At 52.7% G+C, this 21,806-nt stretch overlaps 10 protein-coding genes and 1 non-coding gene across 11 annotated transcripts; 6 read left to right on the top strand and 5 right to left on the bottom strand.

Annotated features, from left to right (window-relative positions):
* Positions 1-588: 588 nt before the first annotated feature.
* On the top strand, positions 589-2,339 carry QC763_708540 (uncharacterized protein). The gene is made up of 4 exons (XM_062915845.1): positions 589-852; positions 1,171-1,289; positions 1,352-1,451; positions 1,519-2,339. Exons 2-4 carry the CDS (start codon positions 1,202-1,204, stop codon positions 2,114-2,116), a joined length of 786 nt encoding a protein of 261 aa, XP_062761845.1. The 5' UTR covers positions 589-852; positions 1,171-1,201; the 3' UTR covers positions 2,117-2,339.
* A 113-nt stretch (positions 2,340-2,452) lies between these two features.
* On the top strand, positions 2,453-3,574 carry NIP7 (ribosome biosynthesis protein nip7). The gene is made up of 2 exons (XM_062915844.1): positions 2,453-2,898; positions 2,960-3,574. Exons 1-2 carry the CDS (start codon positions 2,854-2,856, stop codon positions 3,464-3,466), a joined length of 552 nt encoding a protein of 183 aa, XP_062761844.1. The 5' UTR covers positions 2,453-2,853; the 3' UTR covers positions 3,467-3,574.
* Positions 3,575-3,748: 174 nt separating this feature from the next.
* Positions 3,749-5,785, bottom strand: PRO1 (Glutamate 5-kinase; the record flags this gene model as incomplete). The annotated part of the gene is made up of 5 exons (XM_062915843.1): positions 5,535-5,785; positions 5,388-5,429; positions 5,131-5,318; positions 4,959-5,069; positions 3,749-4,891 (listed from the first exon to the last, which is right to left on the bottom strand). The coding sequence occupies exons 1-5, from the start codon at positions 5,554-5,556 to the stop codon at positions 3,749-3,751; spliced, it is 1,506 nt and encodes a 501-aa protein (XP_062761843.1). The 5' UTR covers positions 5,557-5,785.
* Positions 5,716-7,136, top strand: ATP23 (Mitochondrial inner membrane protease atp23). Its single transcript, XM_062915842.1, has 2 exons — positions 5,716-6,705; positions 6,777-7,136. The coding sequence occupies exons 1-2, from the start codon at positions 6,115-6,117 to the stop codon at positions 7,002-7,004; spliced, it is 819 nt and encodes a 272-aa protein (XP_062761842.1). The 5' UTR covers positions 5,716-6,114; the 3' UTR covers positions 7,005-7,136.
* Positions 7,137-7,168: 32 nt separating this feature from the next.
* Positions 7,169-9,661, bottom strand: IPL1 (spindle assembly checkpoint kinase). Its single transcript, XM_062915841.1, has 3 exons — positions 8,600-9,661; positions 7,474-8,547; positions 7,169-7,413 (listed from the first exon to the last, which is right to left on the bottom strand). Exons 1-3 carry the CDS (start codon positions 8,708-8,710, stop codon positions 7,285-7,287), a joined length of 1,314 nt encoding a protein of 437 aa, XP_062761841.1. The 5' UTR covers positions 8,711-9,661; the 3' UTR covers positions 7,169-7,284.
* TIP41 (Tap42 interacting protein) lies at positions 9,343-12,228 on the top strand. The gene is made up of 2 exons (XM_062915840.1): positions 9,343-10,373; positions 10,428-12,228. The coding sequence occupies exons 1-2, from the start codon at positions 9,576-9,578 to the stop codon at positions 10,575-10,577; spliced, it is 948 nt and encodes a 315-aa protein (XP_062761840.1). The 5' UTR covers positions 9,343-9,575; the 3' UTR covers positions 10,578-12,228.
* Positions 10,965-12,824, bottom strand: QC763_708480 (uncharacterized protein; the record flags this gene model as incomplete). Its single annotated transcript, XM_062915839.1, has 1 exon — positions 10,965-12,824. The coding sequence occupies one exon, from the start codon at positions 12,822-12,824 to the stop codon at positions 10,965-10,967; it is 1,860 nt and encodes a 619-aa protein (XP_062761839.1).
* Positions 12,825-13,203: 379 nt separating this feature from the next.
* On the top strand, positions 13,204-13,987 carry QC763_708475 (uncharacterized protein). The gene is made up of 3 exons (XM_062915838.1): positions 13,204-13,524; positions 13,591-13,674; positions 13,804-13,987. The coding sequence occupies exons 1-3, from the start codon at positions 13,209-13,211 to the stop codon at positions 13,851-13,853; spliced, it is 450 nt and encodes a 149-aa protein (XP_062761838.1). The 5' UTR covers positions 13,204-13,208; the 3' UTR covers positions 13,854-13,987.
* On the bottom strand, positions 13,762-17,575 carry QC763_708470 (uncharacterized protein). The gene is made up of 4 exons (XM_062915837.1): positions 16,035-17,575; positions 14,842-15,925; positions 14,525-14,786; positions 13,762-14,472 (listed from the first exon to the last, which is right to left on the bottom strand). The coding sequence occupies exons 1-4, from the start codon at positions 16,303-16,305 to the stop codon at positions 14,047-14,049; spliced, it is 2,043 nt and encodes a 680-aa protein (XP_062761837.1). The 5' UTR covers positions 16,306-17,575; the 3' UTR covers positions 13,762-14,046.
* Positions 16,772-20,847, top strand: PDR6 (member of the karyopherin-beta; the record flags this gene model as incomplete). Its single annotated transcript, XM_062915836.1, is given in 10 exon segments — positions 16,772-17,159; positions 17,270-17,295; positions 17,358-17,466; positions 17,546-17,727; positions 17,792-18,133; positions 18,183-18,309; positions 18,369-20,157; positions 20,217-20,401; positions 20,472-20,835; positions 20,840-20,847. Coding segments are annotated over 8 exon segments (3,042 nt in total). The 5' UTR covers positions 16,772-17,159; positions 17,270-17,295; positions 17,358-17,421.
* Positions 20,848-21,300: 453 nt separating this feature from the next.
* QC763_0107450 lies at positions 21,301-21,371 on the bottom strand. The gene has a single exon. It is a non-coding gene; the product is annotated as a tRNA-Gly (tRNA).
* Positions 21,372-21,806: the final 435 nt, after the last annotated feature.

The following is a 21,806-nucleotide window of genomic DNA, read 5'->3' as shown; positions in this document are numbered from 1 at the left end:
TGCGTCAAACTCGAGGAGTGCCGTTTTGAGAATGAGGCTCCATTCAGGTCTTGGCATATCAGGGGCTAAAAGGGGGTGTTCCTAAAGGAAGAATTTCTGCGCATACAGACTTCCTCCTTCCAGTCACCTTGAGTTCTAGCAACAATTTCAAGCTGCGCTTGATCAGGACCTTGTAGACAAGACAACATGCTTTAGAATTTCAACTCTTGTGTTACTGTGTTAAAAATACCTCTGTTTCAGCACCACCGTTTGCAGAGGTTGGGTAGGTAACAGAAAACCTCAGGTGAATGACACTTACATGGTAGCCATTCTCTTTGATTCAATAGAACTTACAGTACTAATTGAGGGCAGATAGGTCAAGACCGGCAAGGCAATGGTGTGGTTGAGCTCAGAATCGACTGCTTGGAGTCTTTCTCCGTGACCAAGCGTCTGAAGGCTTCCGAGACCCTGGGCAACGAGAGCTACCTACCTGTCCATGCCTGTCTATGGCGGCTCTTTGTGATGGCCGTGTGGTGTTGGAGCTCAGATGATAGCCCTATTTTGCTCTTTCCTTATTTGACCAATCAGGTCCCACGACCCTAATTCCATCCCAGGTTGACAAAATTGCCCATTGACTTGCTCCCTGAGTGGCTGTGACCCAGCTGACATTCACCGGTTCCCTGTTTTCGACCTCTGCCCGGTTTATTTTGCTGTCGTCGTAGCATCCATTTCCGCCTTTCCCTCTCCCCTCACCACAATAACTTCAACTCTTCACCACTCGGCATTTCACCACAACCACTCTTTCGCCTCCGTGACTAGCATTCTTGTTCCGACAATCCTGTCCAGCATCGTTCTTGAATAGTCAAGAATCCGGTATGTATGATGCTATTGTCTTCTATCCCGCCCACCGCATCGTTGGGGCGACTGCTGTAGCTCGCTGGGAGCGGCTCTGTCCCGCCCAGCAAAGCATTCTGCCGACCTCATCTGCCCATATAATCCCCTCCCCTCCTTCTGCACCCTGCTTCCACTCGCACCACCTCACCCAAACCCCACCTAAACTCAGCAGCACGCGGCTCTCCTCAAAACAGTTCGTTGTTTTCCTTCTGCCCTGCGACTCTCACCTTTACCCAACCATCCTGTCACCCATCTACTTGGTCATTCACCATTACTAACTGCAACCACCACAAACAGTCACTCGTTATCCCATCTTGAGATATTCGTCATGATTTTCACCACCCTCAAAACCATCGGCCACCGTGCCTCCATCCTCAAATCGATGATCGGTTTGGCTCTCTGTGCTATCCCTGTTGGTAGGTGATGGTCTTAAAATTGAATCTTTTCTTCGACCTTCGATAGCTAACATCAGTCGCAGTTGCTGGTAGCAATGGCATCGTCGCCCGCGGTGATGAGGTCCAAGCCGGCACTCTCTGCACTACCTCTTCCATCAGTGTTCCCGTAGTCACTGCAATCTCGTAGGTCGCAGCCATTGCTTTTTGTGGCCATAAATTTATTACAATGTTGACCATCTTCTCCTTTCAGCTCCACCGAGTCGAGCTGCACTGGCGGGTCCGTCACCGTCACTGTGACCGTCACTACCCTCAACAGCGATGACCCCATGCAGACCGCCGGCCCTCCCTTGTCTGGCTCTCTGTCCAGTGGCGATAACATGGTCGGCACCGTCACAGAGACCGTCACTTCCACCGGCACAATCACCGAGACCGCCACGGACTCTACGAGCACCGACGTCGAGACCACCACAACCTCTGATCATGGTTACGTTCCGTTTATCGGCTCCATTTCCTCCATTCCCGAGCAGCCCAGCACTGTCAACACAATCTCGAGCACCAATACTGCCACCAAGACTCTGACAGACACCGTGTCTCTGTCGGCCAACTCGACTGTCTATGTGAGCACGACCGTCACTGTCGCCACTGTCACAGTCAGCGGCACTGCGGGCACAATTGGCACCATTCTCCCCTCTCTTGGACACGGTAACGGGAACAGCACCTTCACCTACTCTGTCCCCTCGACTTCGGTCTACCCCTCGTCCGGCTCTGCCAACAATGGTGGCGGCCGTGGTGCTCAGGTTTGGTACTGCATTGTCATGGTCGTTGCTGTGCTGGGCTATGCTCTCTAAGCAGTCATGAAAATCATGGTCATCAGTTAGGGGTATCTCTCAGTGATAGTAGATAGCATATTTGCGTGGTGCTATTTCGAGCGGGAGTTGACAGAGTTGTGCCTGAATAAGTCGAGTTAGGTAGTCGGCAGAAATACATTGGGTGGTTGCCCAATGAATAATATCGTGCATCAGTGTTCTGTGATGATTTGAAGTGTCATGGGATTAGTGATGATCATTCTTGATGCCTGCCATGAGTCCTGCCAAAGTGAAGTCTATGCCACCAACCGCCCAAGTCAATATATCGACGTGCTTTCCTCGAGGGTCATGATGATTTTCCCTGGAAACAACCGTGGATTAAGATGGAGGCTAACCACGGTGGTCTTAACGATCCAAAATTCTTTTTATCTGCCACTCACCTCTCTTCTGTCGCCATTCAAAGTGAATCATCAACAAATCACCAGCAAAATGATGAAGTGAGGTTAACGCCAAGCCTCCTCTGCCCAGCGCAGCGGCTAAAAGCGGGTCTCTCCCCCACACTGTGGACCCCACGCAGGCGATTGGCATCCTCTGGCTCCTGATTTTTTTTCAGTTGAAGCTTTGCGATAAGCAGCAGCCATCCATCATCATCATCAACACCAGGAAAACGCAACACCCCCAAACAAACCAATTCCCGTTTCCAGCGCCTGTCGCACCTCCCCCAACATCTCATCAACTCAGCGACACCTTCTTAATTAAATAATACACCCACCGCCAAAATGCGCGCCCTAACAGACGAAGAAATGAAGACGGTCCTCGACAAGGTACTTTCCCTTCCCCATCATCCTCCCGGGACAATTCACTGACATGGACTGTGATTGATAGCTGGCAAACTACATGTCCGACCTAAAATCCCTCATCGCCCCCCTCGAAGACGGCGACCGCTACGTCTTCCGGCTCAACCACTCCCGCGTCTACTACGTCAAGCTCTCCATCGCCAACCTCGCCACCTCCATCTCCCGCGACGCCCTCCTCTCCCTCGGCACCTGCCTGGGAAAGCTCACAAAGACGGGTAAATTCCGCCTCCACATCACCGCCCTCCCCATCCTTTCCCAGGGCGCCCGTCACAAGATCTGGATCAAGGAGAACGGTGCCCAACCCTTCCTTTACGGATCAAACGTCGTCAAGGCCCACGTCGGGAGGTGGAGCGAGGATTGCCCTGAGCATCAGGGGTGCGTGGTGTACAGCATGGCGGATATCCCGCTCGGGTTTGGCGTCACGGCGCGGAGCACGACCGAGGCGAGGAGGTTGGACCCAACGGGGGTGGTGTGCTTTAGGCAGGCGGATTGCGGCGAGTATTTGAGGGATGAGGATACGCTTTTTGCTGGTTAGGTTTGGGGGGAGAGAGAGAGATGATACCCGTGGGGGAGTGGGAACATGTATGGTAAATAAAATAGGGGGCGTCTTGGCGTTTGTTACTAAATCATGTTTGCGTCTTTGGCGTCTTTGGCATATATGCGAATCTGCATAAAAGGGACAACAGCCTCTTCTTCGTTGCCGAATCATGTGTGTGTGTGATGCTTCTATCTTTGTCTTGTCTATATCCATCCGCTCTTCACAACCCAACGAACAAGGCCAAGATATCAAAAGCAAAAACGGAATATTGCCCATCATCTACTTACCCTCCTCCCCCACAATCTTGACCTCCTCCACAAACCTAACCTGCTGCCCCTCCTCCTTCTTCCCCCTCATGACCAACCCCTCCTCCTCCAACTCCTTATCCTCCGCCTCCAACCTCCTCTCCTCCTGCGCCGGCGTCCCCGCCCCCCTCCTCTTGGGCGTCACCATCCCCGCCAGGTTAACCCCACTCCCCACCGGCGTAACCGGCCTGCTCACCCCCCCGCCGTGAAACCCGCTGAAAAAACTGATGCTCTCCCTCTGCGCGACATACTCGCTGTCCATGTACCCCAACAACCCCGGAATCTCACTCGTGTGCTTCCCCTTGATCCTGCTCACCTCCGCGCTCGAATAATTCGTCAGACACCTCCCCACTTCCTGCGGTTGCTGCCCAGGGTGTTTCTTATCCACGACACAGATCCGGACCGCTTCCTGCTGGTGGAAAGTCCCCTCCACGTCGACAACTCCGACGGGTAAAAGACCGGCTTTGTTCAAAAGGGCCTTGTAGCAGCCCGTGTCGATGAACAACGTGCCGTGGGGGCGTAAACCGTGCAGGATCCAGAAGTAGCGATCCCTGACTGGGTGAGGGGAGGGAAGGAAGCGGGTGTGGAGGGGGATGGCTGGTTTCTTGAGGGAGGAGGTGGAGGAGGACATGATTTCTGGAGTGTCGCCCTCCTCCGAGTCGGAGCCGGATTTGGACGGAGAGCCGGGGGACCGGGAGGACTGGATGTATTTGACAATGTTGACAATGTTCCCCGGGTTGGATGATTTGGTAATGACTGTTGTCACCCCCGCCGAGGTGGCCAGTCTGGCAGCGACGATCTTGGTGGACATTCCCCCCGTCCCGAGGGAGGAGCCGGCCGTTGAGACGTCTGCTACGAGGGAGGAGATGTCCTCTACTACTTCGATTGGTTGGGCGTCTGGGTTCGTCCGGGGGTTCTTGTCGTAGAGGCAGTCGACGTCTGTCATGAGGAACAACAAATCGGCGTGGACCATGGCGGCTGTGACGGCGGAGAGGGTGTCGTTGTCACCGAATTTGATCTCGGAGACGGCGAGGGTGTCGTTTTCGTTGACGATGGGGATGACGCCCATGTCGAGGAGCTCGTTGATTGTTCTTTGGGCGTTGAGGTAGCGTGATCGCTAAAGGGGGAGGGTGTGTAAGTGGTATGTTACACAAGGAGGGGGTATAACCAGCAAGGTAACTCACATCAGCGATATCATTCCTTGTAAGAAGAATCTGGGCGATGGGCTGTCTGAGGTGGTTGAACAGGCTGTCCCACAGGCTCATGAGCCTGCATTGGCCAATGGCTGCCAGAGCCTATATTACAGGCATGTCAGCCTCGGGTCCTTCTTGTGAGAGGGGATGAGTCAAGACAAACCTGTAGTTTGGAAAGATGCTTTGGTCTCTTTTCTACGTCCATTCTCCGGAGACCAACACCGATGGCTCCTGAAGACACAATAATGACTCTGTGGCCATCTTTTCTGAGTTTGACTGCTGTCTCGACGATCAACGTCAAGATGGAGAGCAAGGGTTCATGGCTCTTCTCGTCGACGATGGAGCTGGTTCCTGGTGTTGAGGGTTTGGTGTTAGTCAGAGGATTCACATCCAATAATTGGCTCAGACGGACACACTCACCCAGCTTGATCACGACGCCAAGTGGACGAGGACCCCTCATGGCTGGATGTTTATAAGACAACGGTAACAAGTCAGTGGGTATGAACTAAGAGTGGAGAGGTGAGATGAGGCATGAGAGTATGAAAACTCAAGAAGGGCTGTCCTTACACGACTCGGAATCGGCCTCCATTATCTTTATAAAGGGGAAAAAAAAAAAAGACCACTTATACTCGGCAACAGAGATCAGCTTTCCTTTCCTAGAGCGTTGCGTGTTGCCGTCGTATTTTGGACGCCTGGGCAGATGCAGCTCAACCGTGGTTGCATGGAATCCCAGACACCAAGTGGAGACCCCTTTTTCCCCTTCCCTCTTCTTTGCTTGGGCAATCCTCGAGAGTCAAAATGTTTGTTTGGTGTTGGATGATTGGTCCGATGTCGGGAGGAGGGGCAGCTCGGGCGGTGACTCCACACACCGACGCCTTTTGACCGCGCCCTTTGAAAGTTACCGAGCAATTATTCTGCCCCTCTGTCTCACCGCCTGCTCGAGACTGAAAGCGGCGAACAAGGTTCTCCAGCTCAACAGGCCTTGGCAGCTTAGTTCCTGGGCAAAGAACCAGGGGCGCATTTCCATTTCGAACAGCTTGTGATATCGAGATCACATTTCAAGATATCTCGCCTTTTTCTACGCGCCAACACACCGAAATTTCAATTCGACCTATTCAGCTTCACAAATTCAATTCCCCAATTCATCATGTCCTCCCAACCACCACCACAACCATCACCACCCACCACCACCACCACATCCCCAGACCCAGCCGCCTCATCCACCCCCCCATCACAACCACAACAACCCCCCGGCTACCTCACCAACGACCCCAAACGCACAGGCTACGACCCCTCCCTAGCCTGGTACTTCAACTACTTCCGCATCCTCACCGGCCGCGTCACCCGCGAAGGCATCGAGCACTACCGCGAAGACCGCTACAAAGCCAACGAAGCCCGCGACTGCGCCCGCTGCGAAGCAGACCGCGACTGGCTCTTCCAGCACTCCCCCGTCGTCCGTTACCTCCGCGAAAAAGCCGCCGCCCTCAACGGCGACCTCGGCCCTCACAACGTCGTCTGCCGTCGCTGCCCAGGGAGAATAGCCGAAGATGGCACCGTGGTCCGTCAGACGGGAGGTTTCAGCCCAGATCACGGAATCCTCCTGTGCGCAAATGAGTTCAGAGACAGGAGTCATCTGGAGGACACACTGGCGCATGAGATGGTGCATGCGTGGGATCATCTCAGGTGGAAAGTGGATTGGATGGGGGGTATGGATTTGAAGCACGCGGCTTGTACAGAGGTTCGTCTCCCCCGCTGTTTTGCCCCCTTCTTCTCTAGGGTACTTACTGACACTGACACACTAAAAAACAGATCAGAGCCTCCATGCTCAGCGGCGAATGCCGCTGGACGCGAGAAACCATAACCCGAGGAAACTGGACCCTCACCCAACAATTCCAAAACTGCGTCCGGATGCGAGCCATCCAATCCGTCATGAACAGACCAACGTGTAAAGACGACGTCCAAGCCACCAAAGTCGTCAACCAAGTCTGGGACTCTTGTTTCAACGACAAGAGACCGTTTGAAGAAATCTACAGGTAAAACATCTCGTAAATGTAGAAAAGAAATTGTAATAAAAAAAAAAGAATTAGAATTAAACACACAACTCCCCCGCTACGCTATGCAATTGTTTAACCAGTGAATCAAGAGGACAAAACCCCCCTTCCCTTTGCCGTTTGATGTCCCTCCTCCTCCCCCCCCCCCAATCCTCAACGCCCATATACTTGTACTTTGACCGTCATGTCATGTAAAATACCCCATCACTTTTGAAAATAAACAAACCAACAACTTTGACACACCCCAACCCCAAGTCTGCGAATGATCAAGACTTCCCAAAGCTCAACTTCTCCCGATTCGACGCCCTCTCCCCCTTGACGCAATGCTTGATAATCCAAGGATGATTCTGCACCTCCTCCAACGGCAACCGCTTTTCCGGATCCAGCACGAGCAGCTACATTACCATCTGTCAGTCTCCCATACTCAAAACATGAGAGAGCAAAAAAAAACTCACCTTCTTAATCAAATCCCTCGCCTCCTTACTAACCCACTCAGGAATCGTCATATCCGCCCTCGCGATCCTCTTCTGCGTCATAATCGGCGTGTCCTCAAACGGCGCCTCCCCCACCAAAAACTCATACGTCAACACCCCCAAGCTCCACAAATCCACCTTTTCATTATACCAATTATCCTTACTGCCCGACTTGATCATCTCGGGCGGTAAATAATCCAACGTCCCGCAAAGCGTCTTCCGCCTATTATTCGGCGCGTGCACTGACCACCCAAAGTCAGAAATCTTAATCTCCCCGTGAATGCCCATCAGGATGTTCTCGGGTTTGATATCCCTATGAATCACATGCTTCCTGTGCAGATACCTCAGCGCAGACGCCATTTGCGCGATATACTGCGCCGCTTTCCACTCGGGGAACCGACTTTCCTTCTGTAGGTGCTTGTACAGCTCGCCCTTGCCGGCGAATTCCAATATCAAAAAAATTCGCTTGCTGTCGTGAAAATGGCCGTAGAGCTTGAGGATGTTTGGGTGTCGGAGGTTGGACTGGATCTCGATTTCGCGGCGGACTTGTTTTTCCACGCCGGTGCCGTGTTGCAGTTCGGATTTGTAAAGAACCTTCAGAGCGCAGATGAAGGAGGATGTTCTCTCGCGGGCGAGGTAGACGCGGCCGAATTTACCTTTTCCGAGGGGACGGCCGATTTCAAACATGCCGAGGTGGAATTGTTTTGGTATTAGAGGGGCGTCGACGTAGGAGGAGGTGGAAAACGAGGAGGAGCGGCCGTCATTGGTGAGGACGAGTTCGTCTGACTGGCGGGAGGATAGAGAGGTGGTGGATTTGTGTTTGGTTGGGGAGGGGATTTCGTTGTTGTTGTTGTTGGTGGTGGTGTCCTTTTCCCGCTGCTTGTTGGGGATGGCGGTGGAAGCGCTGGTCGTGGGTTGCTTGCGCTGGGCGGCCTGGGAGGGGAGAGTGACGGTGGCTGTTACCGTGTTGGCGTTTTGGGGCTGGAGGGCGACTTTGAAAAGGTTGGGCCGGCTGCTGCTATGGGAGAGTTGTGAGGCAGAGGAGGCGGTGACGGTCTATGTTTTGTTAGAATTGATGCCACAAAAATCATGTCCATATCAAGCGCACCTTTGCCTTCTGATATGTCGATGTCGTTGTCGTCCCAATGGTCTCAAACGGGTCGTTTTCGTCCTTGACAGACATCCGCTCGAAGCGGGACTCCAATGTTCTCGAGGCCATTTTGCAATGTGTGACAGTCAATGTCAACAGAGACCAAGAAGAGAAAAACAAAATGTGTAGCGGGAAGGAAGAGAAGAAGAGCAAAAGATACCAACACCAGGCGTGAAGGTGTAGGTATGTGGTTGCAGTCGCAGTCGCAGTCTGTTGCGTGTCCGGCCGGTTGTCGCATGGACAGAGATCCAGGATGTCGGGGCCAGCTTTAATGGGGGTCAATTTGGGCAGTTTGGGCGCAGCGGGTTGCTAGGCAACCGGGTCTTGACAGCCGCCCCACTTTATGGTTGGGCCAGCACACCAATAACCCTAACCTGGTTTGAGGTTGGCAGGAGGACGGCGCTTCGGCTTGGTTTCAATGGCAGGAGCCCGGTTCTTTTGGAATCTAACTCCATTGAGATCGAGATGCCTTGGAAGTCGTCTGTCCGCAGGATATCTAGAGCATCTCGGATTTATCTCTTAAAGTATGAGTGGGTATGTCGCATAGAACAGACCATGCAAGAATACCCTCCCTGAAAATGAGTATCTTCAATATGAAAATCGGCTACTTTAAAACTATTTTGAAGTGAACTACCTTAGCTAGGTAGCTAATAGATGACAATCGTTTTGGGAGCGGCATTGACTTTCTCCGCAATCTGCAACGGCTCTGCCCCGCGGATAACTGCCCCACCAAGACTTTGGGTTCCTGAACTGCATCTGCAACCTCACCTCTCCAAACTACATATTTTGCCCATTCGACCACAAGCCCGATCACCTCAAGACGAACTTCGAATTACAAGTCAAATCCACGAAACAAACACCCACGAAACAAACAAACACAGCCGACTCCAACCACCGAAACCGCTTCTACCTCAACCCCTCCGGATACTCAACAATGGACCCCCCACCACCACCATCCTCCTCCTCTACCACCACTCACCCCTCAACAACACCAACCACCTTCCCATCAACCAGCTTCCTCCCTCCCCCCTCCAGCATCCCCCGCCCCCCCTCCCCAGTCCAACCCCCACCCCGCACCTTCACCCACCCCCCCTTCACCATCACAACACTCAAAGCCCCCATCCTCAAATCCACCCCCATCGACCTCCTCCAATCCCGCCTCGGCATCCCCATCCCCGAAATGATCTTCGGCGACAACCACCTCACCCTCCACCACATCCCCACCGCCTACACCCTCACCTTCACCCCCGAACCAGCCCTGGACCTAGTAGACAAAACTGGCTCCACCGGCCTCCTCAAAGTCCACTACGCCACCGCCTGGTCAGCCACACGAGAGAAAACCTCTGCTGGAATCAAAGAGGTGGTCAAGCCCTTCGATTGGAGTTACACCACCTCCTACCGCGGAACCGAAACCCCCGGTTTGGGAGGGCAAAAGTTGCAAAGGGATGACAAGGCGAGGATACCAGTCGAGCTGTTACAGAGACGAGACCCGATATTGTTCGCCGATGAGGTTGTGCTCTACGAGAGCGAGCTGGATGATAACGGGGTCAGCGTCTTGACTGTTAAAGTCAGGGTGATGGAGCAGAGGATGTTGGTGCTCTGCAGGTTTTTTCTGAGGTTGGATAATGTTTTGGTTAGGGTGAGGGATACGAGGGTTTATGTTGATTTTGGGGAGGAGAGGGTTGTCAGGGAGTATACGGCTCGGGAGGGGGAGTTTGGGGAGGTGAAGAAGGTGAGTTTGCTGATCTGGTGGGAATGACAAGGGGGTTTTGCTGACGGAAGATAGAAATTATACATGGAGGGTCTAATGCCTGATCAAATCACCATTGCGTTCAGGGATGCAAACCAGATTGCGCATTTGCTCCCCGTGGTGGAGCATGAGGTTGAGAGTGTTTGTCTCGAGGGGGAGACGGGGCAGACACAGGAAGGTAGGTGATGGAAGGGGGGAAAGATGCCAATTGAGAAATGATTTATGAATGAATATTTGCCTAGCACATATCTTGCTCACTTGAGAAGTAACAAGTTGGGTGATGTGTATAATTTGTGTATCCAGCTATGTGCAGCTAATCTGGTATGTAATCCCCGAAGAAAACTCCAAGCTAATGCGGTCGTCGAGGCAAAGTAGTGATATTAACGACTAATAGACCCCCATAAGTACCCGAGTTGTAGTCAAGCAACCGCTATTCCCGCCCCCCCATTCCGTGTTCATCCAGCTATGTAGTGCGAAAACAAAAGTATCAAATCGTCCCATCCCATTTCATCCCAGCACAAACCCGACAGTATTGCCTTTCCCATTCCAACCGCTCGTTTAAATGATGAAAAATCAACGAGCATCCCTCATCGGACTACTGCTCCCCTCCACCTCCTCAAACGACAGCTCCCACTGGTCCACCTCCTTAAACTTCTTCACCGCCTTCTGCAGCTCCTCACCCAATCTCTCCTTCAGCATCACCGTCGTCTCCGCATCTGGGAGCTCCTCCTCTTCCTCGTCCTCTGGCTCATTGCTGCCGCTACCGACAACGATACTATCGCCTTCTCGGTCACCGTCAGCATCACCATCATTCTCCTTCTCCTGTTCGTGAGCCTTGGAGCCATAGGTCCTGGTAACGCGCTTCTTCTTCTTCCCCTTGGGATCAGCAGCCACAGCAGACTCTTTTTGCTTGCCCTTATTGGCTGTTGACGCAGTCTTGGAAAGGGCCTTCTTGGCTGCCCTCCTCGTGGGCGGCGGAGCTTCCTCCTCCTCTGAGGCTTCCCCGTCGTCGATATCGAACGGATCGGTACTGTGGGAGCCCTTGCGGTTCTTATTCTTGCTCGAGGTCTTTCTTCGGGGAAGGAGAGACGCGAGATCGGCTGAGCTCTTGGGTGGTGGTGGAGCCTTTTTCTTGACGACTGGCGGTTTGGATTTCGCACGGTAGTTTGGCGAGTGTGTGAGGGAGGGAGGGGAGGAGATACTCGATCCCATGCCGTCGTCTTCCAGCTCTGGGGTCTTGGACGGCACAGTTCGCGTGTTGTATTTTCTCTGCGCGAGCGCATCCAGTGAAGGCCATGCGACTGGACTACCAGCCTCAGAGGCTGGGCTGCTCGACAATGGAGGGGCCATATCCGGATCATTGTCCTCGCTCAACTGTGGTGGGGCGGAAAGCTGCCGGGGTGGCGTAGACAGAGGCGAGGAAATCGACGGCTGCTCGTGAAGTTCGATAGACTGGTGAACATCCCCATCTTGTTGTTCCCTCGCAGGCGACTCAACTCTCGGTTCCAACTCAGCATCAATATCAAAGTCCAAATCCGGCTCATCTCCACTCCCCATCTCCATATCGCCCCCCTCCACCGCCAACCTCTTCTCCCTCCCATCCTCATGGCTCTCCAAACTCTTCCTCTTTCTTGACCCAGCCGCAACCGGCGACCCATCCACACTCTCCACCCCCCTCGACCGTCCCCTCGTACTCCTCCTCTTCCCCCCATCAACGGGCGAAACCTCCCCCTCATCCTCCCTCCCAAGCACCTCTCTATTCCTCCCCGCCTGGCTCCCCCGCGAAACACTTCTGACCCTCCTCTCCTTCCTCCCTGTCCCAAGTATACTCGGCTCCCTCTGCCTTCTCTTGAACCTCCCAAAGCTAATGGTCGTACTAATACTCGGCGTCCCCTGGCCCCTACTACTCGGCCTAATCAACCCGCTCTCCCCCCTGCCCTGAACACTACTCTGCCTCGGCCTCCTCTTAAACCCCGCAATGTTAAAAGTCGAGGTATCCGTCGCCCTTGACACCCCCTCAACTTCAGTCGACTCATCCCCCAGCCCCAAACTACTATCATCATCCAGACTCCCCAGCGTCACATCCAACTCTGACCCTTCCTTAGACGCAGAGGTCACATCCCGCAACCTGGCTAAGGCATCATCGCGTTGTTTTCTCGAGCTTTCCAACGCGCGGACTTGGTCTGGTTCAAGCTCGAGGGTGTGCTGTTGTTCGGCGGCGATGGTCTTTTTGGCCGAGGCACGGAGTTTCCGCCGCTCTTTTTCGGCATCGCTCACGTCGTAGATATCGCTTGGGAGTTCAGTCCCGGCTCGCTCGGCCTGCGCGGGCTTGGGCAACACAGGAATAGGCGGTGGCGAGGAGGAATTCCCCGTCGCAGCCGTGGCCATTGGGCGGGTGCGCGTTGTTGCGCGATCGCGCTTGGGGCGAGGCATCGTGAACTTTTTCTGCTTTGGTGGGTGGTTATTGCGCGGCGATTATTTGTCTGTTATCTGATATTGATGATAATTCGTCCTGTGTGTGTAGAATTCTGATTGCGCGATCAAGATAGTTTTGCTACCCGGTATCAACCCTGGGAAGAAAGTTGCGACCTTCTCTTCGTCCCAAAAGGTTTAAAACCACAAAACGCGTCTTTGCACAGACAACAAAAAGCCAAAGAACGCGTTCCCCACACCCCTCTTGGCGCTCGCCTCCCCCCGCGTTGGTCCAAGCTCCCCTGCCCCTGTCAACGACCACCAATTACGTCACGGCTCCCCTATGTACACACCGCAACCCCCAGCTTCACCTCACTCACCAACCAACCACAGCTCACCACTTGCATGTACATTACCTACCCTCACTCACCCCTTTTATGTCCGATCCGGATCATAATGCTCACCATTCTCACCAAACTCTCACCATCTACAGTATCTCCCTCAACAACCAAAATGGCCACCCGTCTCCTCCTCAACCGCACCCTCCGCCCAGCCCTCAGCCTCGGCCTCACAACCTCTCTCCTCGCAATCCACAACCAAAGACCAATGCGCATGGATGCCATCCCCTCGTCTAACAAATCCTTCTCAACCACCCGTCCCGAGAGAAAAGACCGGCTAAACCCAGAAATCATCAAACAGCTTTCTGGCGGTAGTCTCTCAGGTATGATTTTGAATCCCTCCTCTCACATCGTCATATACAATCATCCTAACACGCACCCCATCACAGGCTTCGCCGTCGGCCTCCTAGTCTCGGTCTTCTCCAAAACTCTCGTCCTCCTGGCAGGAATAGGCATGCTCACCATCCAAGTAAGTAAGGCGACTAATACTTAATTTATTGCTATTTCTCATCACCAAAACTAGTGATAATACTTCATCGCTGATGTAGACACGTCTCCGTGCCTCGCACACTTTCATCATTCTTGCTAACACCTTCCACCAGGTCGCCTCTCGCTCCGGACTCGACCTGGTCAAGTACCTCCGCCTCCGTGAGCGTTTCCAGGGTTCCCGCATCCTAGCCGCCCTCAACCAACACACTGCCTTCAAGCTCTCCTTTGCCATTGCCTTTGCCATGTCGGCCTTCATGTCCTTTTAATTCTGAAAAAGTCCGTTAGGGGTATACGTTCTAGACAATCCCGACCAGAAAAAAAAATCAAAATTCTTCCCCACCATGACAACAAGGCAATCAAAAAGGCTGCGTCTCCCGCAACAACCAGGCCTTTGTCAGAGGATCATTCTCAAAGTATCCAAGCGTTTTCTCGAGAATCTTTTTGTTGGCCCGGTTCAGCCAATCCTTTTCATCCGGTGTGAGAAGGGTCTCATCAATGAGATTGCGGGCGTACGGAACCATGGTGACATGCTCGAATCCGAGGTATGGCTTGTCGCCAAACGAATGCTCCGTCTTGACCTCCTTCACAATGGCGAGGTTTTCAATGCGGATACCGAATGCTTCATCTTCGTAGTAGCCTGGTTCGATCGAGAGCACATTGCCAGCGGCCAGGGCAACGTCGATATACTGTTTCCTTGTACCGATGCCGATGGGCCCCTCGTGCACGTTTAGGAACGAGCCTACACCGTGGCCTGTACCATGGCGATAGTCGAGGCCATATTTCTAATCATCTGTCAGCGGGTACCACTTTGCATACACACATCCTTAGACTCACCCAAAGAAATTGACGGGCCATGACATCGATGGCGAAACCACTAGTTCCCTTGGGGAAGACTACCGAATCCAAGGCGATGTTGCCCTTGAGAACCAAGGTGTAGGCCTTCTTTTCCTTGGCGGTTGGCGTTCCAAAATGAAGCGTTCTGGTGGTGTCTGTGGTGCCGTCCAGGTACTGAGCCCCGGAATCGCAGAGGTAGATGGCATTGGGATCAATGATCTTGCAGGCACCCTTCTCTGGCTTGTAGTGAATGACAGCAGCACTAATACCTCGTCAGCAACCACCGCATCCCGTCTCTCACAAAAAGAAGTACTCACTTCGCCCCTGTCGAGGAAATAGTATCAAAGGAAAGTCCAACAAAGTCCTTGTGCTTTGACCTGATCTGCTCCAGCTTGTCGGCCGCATCCACCTCATCCAGCTGAGCCTTCTGGTTCACAAGTTGGTCTTCCAACCAGGCAAAAAACTCTGTCAGAGCAGCGCCGTCGCGAATGTGGCAGTTTCTCATGCCATTCAATTCAACATCATTCTTGACAGCCTTGGCATCACCAACTGGACTCCGGACTTCATCGACAAACTTGTTACCTCCCAATGCCAGCTTCAGAGCCCATGACCCCTTACTCGAAATGAGATACTTCCTGGGCTTGGCGTCCTTGGAATCGGCCTCTGCTCGGCGAGCAAGCTCCTCGCTGTCCTCAAACAGAGCACCATAGGGCTTAATGGTAACCTTGTTTCGTTCAAGATAGGTCTTGCACTCGTCGGTCAATTTCGCTTCGTCAATGTAAAGTGTAGCCGAGGCCTGCGTCACAATCGCGTACGAAAAGAAGACCGGGTTGTAAGCGATATCGCTGCCGCGGAGGTTGAAGAGCCAAGCGATCTCGTCAAGCATGGAAAGAACAAAACCAGCCGCCTTCTTCTTATCCAGCTCCTTGCGGAGATCGGCAAGCTTCGCTGCCGTGTCCTTTCCAGCGTATTGCTGGCCCAAGAGGAATACACTGTTGCTGGGGCGAGGTGGTTGCTCAGAGCCCCAGACAAGGTCTACCAGGTTTTCTTTGATCCCAACAAGACCACCACCACCGGCGTTTTTGATATCCTCATCGAGCTTCTCGGCAATGGCGCTGGAAATCAGCTGAGGGTCGACACCAATCAGCTTACCACCCTCTGCTTCCTGCGTCGCCCATTCCTGCCAGGTTGGTACATCCTGCATACCAGTCTTGAGCAAATACCAGTTGGAATCCAGCTGCTTGGAAGCTTGGTTGAAGTATCGGCCGTCTGTGGCGAGAGCTGCCTTGTCCAGGGTCACGATGGCGGTTCCTGCTGACCCGGAGAAGCCAGAGATAAATGTGCGGCGGGCATCGCAGTCGGCGATATACTCGGAGGCATGGCTATCTTCGGATGGTACAACTGGAAGAACCAGGTGTTAGCTGCGGCTGTTGGAGGAGATAAGACGAAAGGCATCTCCTGGCGTTGGTGGATGGATAAGGGCGGCGTGAGAGATGGTTGTATAACCTACCATAGACATGAAGGTTGCGCTCCTTCATCAAGGACCGTAGGGCGGCCAGCCGGCTCGTGGTATCAACAGTCACCATCTCTTCAACAAGTGTCGTCTTAGTAGCACTGTTGCTCAGGAGTTGGACTTGGGTGCGGAATCGTCTCTTAGTACGGAACAGGGCGAGGGGGGAGCTGGTGTTGATAGCTTGGCGAGTTCTAGGTACAGCGGATGCAGCAGAAGCTTGGAACAGAGAGAGTGCTGTTAAGCTAGGAAAGGCCCATATATGGCGCATGAGGAGGCAGGTAATCTCTATATATCTATTGGCGAGGTGGGTTGGTCGGACCAAACACACCACTCACAACGTGTTGGCCGGCACCGAAGAAAGGGCCGGAATGCAGGGGACGGAAGGGTATAACGAAACAAGAGAAGAAGCGTCCCACAACCGGAGCAAGCCTTGAATTGTTCTCAAAGACCGGCTTCTTGAAGATGGTTGGTTGGTTGAGTTGCGTTGTCGTGGGCTTCTCAGATTCCCAAGTTAAGTGCTAGCTTGGTGGGAGCTGATGAGGGGTCCTTTGAGTGGGTGAGGTTGCCCGCATTCAGTGCATCGAGCCCCACCCTATGCTGCCCGCTCCTCTGCAAGGCGCTGGCCCCGCCGCCATATTGGGAAGGGGGAACCCGGGCAGCATCTCCCATGTAATTGAAGACGGCATTTCGCGGCAAGTTTCTGATGCTCCTGGAGGTAACCATTGCGATAGATTGGGAGCTCTGGGAAACCTCACGTGGCATTCTGTTGAAAGGACTGGCCTCCACCAGTACCGTCAACTGGCTTGCCGTACGGTTATCCACATGATGCATGGTCTCACCCGCACGGGAACCTGAGGGTGACACTTGTGAGTGGTGTGTATGGGGTGCAGCAACGACAGGCAATAAGAGTGTGGTCGGAACTTGAGGTGTGTCCTCGATCTCCAGCTGAAGGGAATGACCAAACTAGCAACCCTGTTGAATATACAAGCACTCTTCAATAGAGACATATTGCTGATATCAAACCCGATAAGGGGAACCCCACTAGAGAGTAAGAGTTGCCTAGCATCACTGAAATGTCCAACAAGGCAGCCACGACCGAATAACATTCAGCCCATATAATAGGTAAGCAGAAAGAATTTCCCAAAGACAGTTCTCCTGATTTTAGGTGTCCATTCTGCCACACAGAACAAATAACTATCCATAACATCAGCAAGGTTCACTAACAAGGGAAGGACCGAGCTTGTCTGCTAGGAAAAAGGTCAACCAATCAGAACCACTTCTCTTGACACCCGACCTCTAACAGCACTTCATCTTTTTCAGACCAGACGACACACAACTGCAACATCAGAAACCAACTTTAAAACTAAACTTATCCAACACGGCTATGGATCCGTTACCATTACCAACAAGCCTCGCCGAGGTGGAAGCAGTAAGTGATGTCTTCTGCCGCCAGCTGTGTGGCTGCTCGCAAACGAAAAAGAAATCATGTGTTAACACCCAACCCACAGTTGATCCGAGCGCTCTATCAGCCAAACCCCCCTGAAACCATCTCCAGAATACAAGAGGTTCTTCAGCGACTTCAGAGGTCACCGGAAGGGTGGCAGCTTGCCGAGAGTCTCATTGCTCACCCAGAAGACAACATCAGGTTTTACGCCGCGCTAACCCTGATTGTCAAACTCAACCGAGATAGGTACATAGCTCCAGTGCGGCCCTCCTCGCCACCAGCAAGACCTGAACACTAACCATGTATGTAGCGCTGGTCTGAATGAAGACGATGCCAAGCTTCTTCTTGAGAACATCATCAGCTGGACCATCCAGTCGCTGAGCGACAGGGCGGCTCCCTTCGTTACCAAGAAGCTGTGTTCGGCGCTCATTACCTACTTTGTACTTTTCTCCCACGTGTGGCCCGCCTGCGTTCGTCATTTTATCTATTGCCTGGATCTCGGCAGAGGCGTGCCCGTGGAGAATCTAGATGATGCCTTGTCGACAGATATCCTCGTGGGTAATCTGGATAGCCAGAAGCTCAAGGTGGCTATTTGGTTTGTCACGTCGTTGGTGGAGGAAGTCGGCAAGACCGACATGAACTCGATCAAATAGTAAGTTCCTTCGATCTACGAAATGTGATGATGACTTACGATAGTACAGTGCAGAAGTCCACCAAAGACTCGCCAAAAACGGCCAGGACGCCACTTGTCTCCTCGCCCGCGGCTTTGCTCCACCTATTGACGAGGTCGGGCTCAAGACTCAGGAGGAAACACTGGCATGCTTCCAGGTAAGTCACATCGACGGCATCATGTTCTTGACAGATGAAGGAGCCAACACTAGACCTAGGCTTGGATCCTTTACGCCCAACGAGCGTCGTCCGATGTAGACCTGTTGGTGACACCACTCCGACAACTGGTTGATCCAGCATTGCAATGCTTCACCAACGAACATCTTTTTCAAGCTACCGCCGAGCTCTTCAGTGATGTGCTGCAGAACTACTCGGGTTTCTTCACCAAAGCGCACTATGACGCGCTTTCTTCTTTCTTTGAAAGCCAGTGGGCTGCGAACCACTATCAGCAAGTTCTCCACGGGAACCACCGCGAGGATGGAATTTCTTTTGGACTACTGATGCTAGCCTATGGCGATGCCCAGGTGCAAGCCTTGCTGGAGGGTACAGATGAGCGGTCTCAGAGATTCCTGGAAAGCTTAAGTGGGCTTCTTGCCACTGACGGGTACTTGGTCGGAGATGACGCCATCTTCGTGCCCGCCCTCGAGTTCTGGTCAACCTTCATTGAAACAATGATCGACTGCACCTTCTCGGACGGGGATCAGTCACCTGTCTGGAAACCATATGCTGAACGGCACCTTAAGGCGGTGGTGACAAACAGCTGGCGCAAGATCCAGTGGCCCTCAACAGAAATCTTTGCTGAATGGGACTCTGCTGAGCGTGCTGCATTCTGTGACGCCAGAAAGGATGTTGCAGATATGCTTCAGTCAGTTTTCACCCTCGAAGGTCTGGATCTCATTTCTTTCTTCGCCAACCTCTTCCTTCAAGCGCTCGCCTCACAGTCGTGGGCCGAGCTTGAGGCCACGGCGTTCTGTCTTGGTGCTCTCTCCGATTGTATCTCTGAGGACAGCAAGTATGATGCCGAGCTGAGCAAGGTCTTTGCTTCTCAATTTTTTGACCTTCTTGGTCAGGGCCAAGCCGCCGTACCACTGCGCCTCCGCCAGACGGGGCTGTCGTTGATCGAGAGGTACTGCGAGTACTTTGAGCGCCATGCAGACTACCTGCCGAATGCCCTGAATCTTCTCTTCGCTGCTGTGGGGGACTCTGTTCTCGGTGGCCCTTCGGCACGGTCGATCTCTACCCTTTGCTCTTCGTGCCGTACCATTTTGACTGGCGAGGCGGGCACATTCATCAGACACTACCAGGACATCCGTGGAAGACAGGTGCTTGATGCTCTAGCCGAGGAGAGGATCGTGCTTGCCGTTGCCTCCATCATCCAGTCCATCACGGACGAAAATGAGAAGCTGCAGAAATTCGAGGAGCTTTACACGATCTTCAAGAAGGACTTTGAGTTCGCCGTCCAGCTCAGATCACAGCCTGGCTTGGTGGACCTGACAAACCCAAATGTCCTGAGGGGTCTTGATCCCCCTATTCCCTCATCTCTTCCACTTGTGGAGGGCATCTCCCTCCACATTGCACTTCGGTCAATGAGGTGCATTGCCAGCATGTCGAAAGGCATGCAAGATGTCAAGGAGTCTCCTGTGGATTTGGAAGACGAATCGCAGGTTGCCAGAACAAGCGAGAAGCTTGCTGCGCTACAGGCCGACATTGTCAGCCTTCTCATAGGTGTTCAACAGGTTTTCAGCACTACAGGAGAGATTGTAGAGATTATCTGCAACATCCTGCGTGCTGGGTTCTCAGAGACGGAACCAGGCCCATTTGTCTTCCCTGCTGACATCATCACCAACTACTTTGTTCAACAGCCGTTTGAGACGCCTCGGATGGGAACGCTTCTCAGCACCGCTTGCTCCTTTGTGGGGTCGCTATACAGAGGGCCAAAGGCGATTGTGCCGAATCAGCTCGTCCGCCTGGTGCCATGGGTCATTGCCTTGCTTCAGAAGCTCCCAGGTAACCTTCCACACCCCTTTTTTTCACTATTTCATCACACCTAGCTGACACAGCCCCAGAACCAGAAGCAGACACGGAAATCTCCCAAAACGGCATCTGCCTCATCGACAGAGTCCTGTCCAAATACCCCGAAGTCCTCTTCCAAGTCCAACCGGGGCAGATGCTCGAGTTCTTCTTCATGTTCACGCTCAAAGTCCTCAACGGGAAGGAACCCCTTCCCAAAACTGCCGCAGCTGACTTTTGGGTATGTTAACCCCCCATCTCCCTTTGCTCCCAAACTGCACTAACCTTCTTTTTTTTTTTTTTTTTCATAGAGCAACTTTATAACCCTTAAACCCCCCTCCCCAGACCTCGCCTCCCACGTCTCCAACGCAATGTCTTACTTTGGCCCGTTGTTGGCGCAAACGTTAATCAACAATATTGGCGGGAATGCTGCCAGATCAGAGCTGGATAAACTCAGTGAACCGCTCAAGAAGCTGGTTACTCAGCAGGTTCAGGCGCAAGCTTGGCTGGAGGGGGCGCTGACGAGGACCGATGAGGGGGGGAACGGCGGCGGTTTTCCAAGTGCGGCGGCGGAGAGGGTTAGCATGGCTGAGAGGGCGGCGTTTTTGAAAAAGGTGGTTGGTCTGAGGGGGGCGAGGCAGACGAATCAGGTTGTGAGAGAGTTTTGGTTGCTTTGTAGGGGAGTAGTTTTGCTTATGTTTCTTAGGGGGGGAGGGGGCATGAAGCAGATATGGAGTGGATTGGGGAGGGGAGGGGTAGGTTTTGGTTTGAGGGAAGGGGTGGTTTGGTGTATGGGTTGTTTGTGGGTGTTGCATAACTAAGAGGGTGGGAGTGAGTGCCTGAAGATGTTGGAGGAGTATTTACTGGTAGTGAGGGATATTTCTAGTACTATCGAGGGCATTTACGGAAGAGTACCCATGTAGGAAAATGCCAGATTTTACCGCCATGGTGTTCATTGTATCTGAGGCATTGTTTAATTGGGTTGGTTATCTTGCAGTTATTCCAGAGATGAAGAAGAACATTGACGCAGGTATCAAGAAAGAAAGCATAACAGCCTGAAATGAAAACTAAAAGTAGCGAGAAGAAAAGTGACGGAGTGTGTGGAGAAGGAATGCGAAAAATGCAAAAGAGAAGTTAATATGCATCAGCCGTGAATCGAACACGGGGCCCATCGATGGCAACGATGGATTTTACCACTAAACCACTGATGCTGGTTCTTTGATGACGTTGGCAGCAGAGTTAGGTCCTATGTCTCACATCTTTCTCGGCTCATCATAACCACAAAATATCACCAGCCAGGCAGTTGGCAAGTCACCACTCGATATTCAGACGAAAAGGAAAGGGGAATAAGTGTTTCGGACATGACACGTAGTAACCACACCCATCCTTACAAAAGAAACCAAGGCGATATGAAGCCAGACAAGTCATGTAATCCGAAACATGATAAATAGCGAACTGGGGTGGGTGGGTAGGAAAGGACTTGAAGCCGTCACCAATCATGCACTCATGAGACAAGTCACAAAGTCGCCAAACCACCCGACATAAATGTAACCCATGAATTTATACCCCCTGTGTAACTAAGACCTCTCTTCTCCCAGGTGACCAACGAATTCCCCATCCAGTGAGGCAGACACTGTAGAGCATCC

The sequence above is a fragment of the Podospora pseudopauciseta genome (genome assembly GCF_035222475.1).
Source record: "Podospora pseudopauciseta strain CBS 411.78 chromosome 7 map unlocalized CBS411.78m_7, whole genome shotgun sequence".
NCBI lineage: Eukaryota > Fungi > Ascomycota > Sordariomycetes > Sordariales > Podosporaceae > Podospora > Podospora pseudopauciseta.
The sequence above is the reverse complement of the archived record's forward strand: the minus strand, read 5'-3'. Positions and strand labels throughout refer to the sequence as shown.

Bases quoted from the DNA above. Each gene is read 5' to 3' on its own strand.
- QC763_708540 (XM_062915845.1), top strand. From the start codon at position 1,202: ATGATTTTCACCACCCTCAAAACCATCGGCCACCGTGCCTCCATCCTC. The intron at 1,290-1,351 runs GTAGGTGATGGT...CATCAGTCGCAG, and splicing joins TCTCTGTGCTATCCCTGTTG to TTGCTGGTAGCAATGGCATC. The intron at 1,452-1,518 runs GTAGGTCGCAGC...TTCTCCTTTCAG, and splicing joins CCCGTAGTCACTGCAATCTC to CTCCACCGAGTCGAGCTGCA.
- NIP7 (XM_062915844.1), top strand. From the start codon at position 2,854: ATGCGCGCCCTAACAGACGAAGAAATGAAGACGGTCCTCGACAAG. The intron at 2,899-2,959 runs GTACTTTCCCTT...TGTGATTGATAG, and splicing joins TGAAGACGGTCCTCGACAAG to CTGGCAAACTACATGTCCGA.
- ATP23 (XM_062915842.1), top strand. From the start codon at position 6,115: ATGTCCTCCCAACCACCACCACAACCATCACCACCCACCACCACCACC. The intron at 6,706-6,776 runs GTTCGTCTCCCC...ACTAAAAAACAG, and splicing joins AGCACGCGGCTTGTACAGAG to ATCAGAGCCTCCATGCTCAG.
- IPL1 (XM_062915841.1), bottom strand. From the start codon at position 8,710: ATGGCCTCGAGAACATTGGAGTCCCGCTTCGAGCGGATGTCTGTCAAG. The intron at 8,548-8,599 runs GTGCGCTTGATA...AACAAAACATAG, and splicing joins CGACATATCAGAAGGCAAAG to ACCGTCACCGCCTCCTCTGC. The intron at 7,414-7,473 runs GTGAGTTTTTTT...ATGGTAATGTAG, and splicing joins CGAGGGATTTGATTAAGAAG to CTGCTCGTGCTGGATCCGGA.
- TIP41 (XM_062915840.1), top strand. From the start codon at position 9,576: ATGGACCCCCCACCACCACCATCCTCCTCCTCTACCACCACTCACCCC. The intron at 10,374-10,427 runs GTGAGTTTGCTG...GACGGAAGATAG, and splicing joins AGTTTGGGGAGGTGAAGAAG to AAATTATACATGGAGGGTCT.
- QC763_708475 (XM_062915838.1), top strand. From the start codon at position 13,209: ATGTACATTACCTACCCTCACTCACCCCTTTTATGTCCGATCCGGATC. The intron at 13,525-13,590 runs GTATGATTTTGA...ACCCCATCACAG, and splicing joins TTCTGGCGGTAGTCTCTCAG to GCTTCGCCGTCGGCCTCCTA. The intron at 13,675-13,803 runs GTAAGGCGACTA...ACCTTCCACCAG, and splicing joins CATGCTCACCATCCAAGTAA to GTCGCCTCTCGCTCCGGACT.
- QC763_708470 (XM_062915837.1), bottom strand. From the start codon at position 16,305: ATGCGCCATATATGGGCCTTTCCTAGCTTAACAGCACTCTCTCTGTTC. The intron at 15,926-16,034 runs GTAGGTTATACA...TGGTTCTTCCAG, and splicing joins GCGCAACCTTCATGTCTATG to TTGTACCATCCGAAGATAGC. The intron at 14,473-14,524 runs GTGAGTCTAAGG...ACAGATGATTAG, and splicing joins TGGCCCGTCAATTTCTTTGG to AAATATGGCCTCGACTATCG.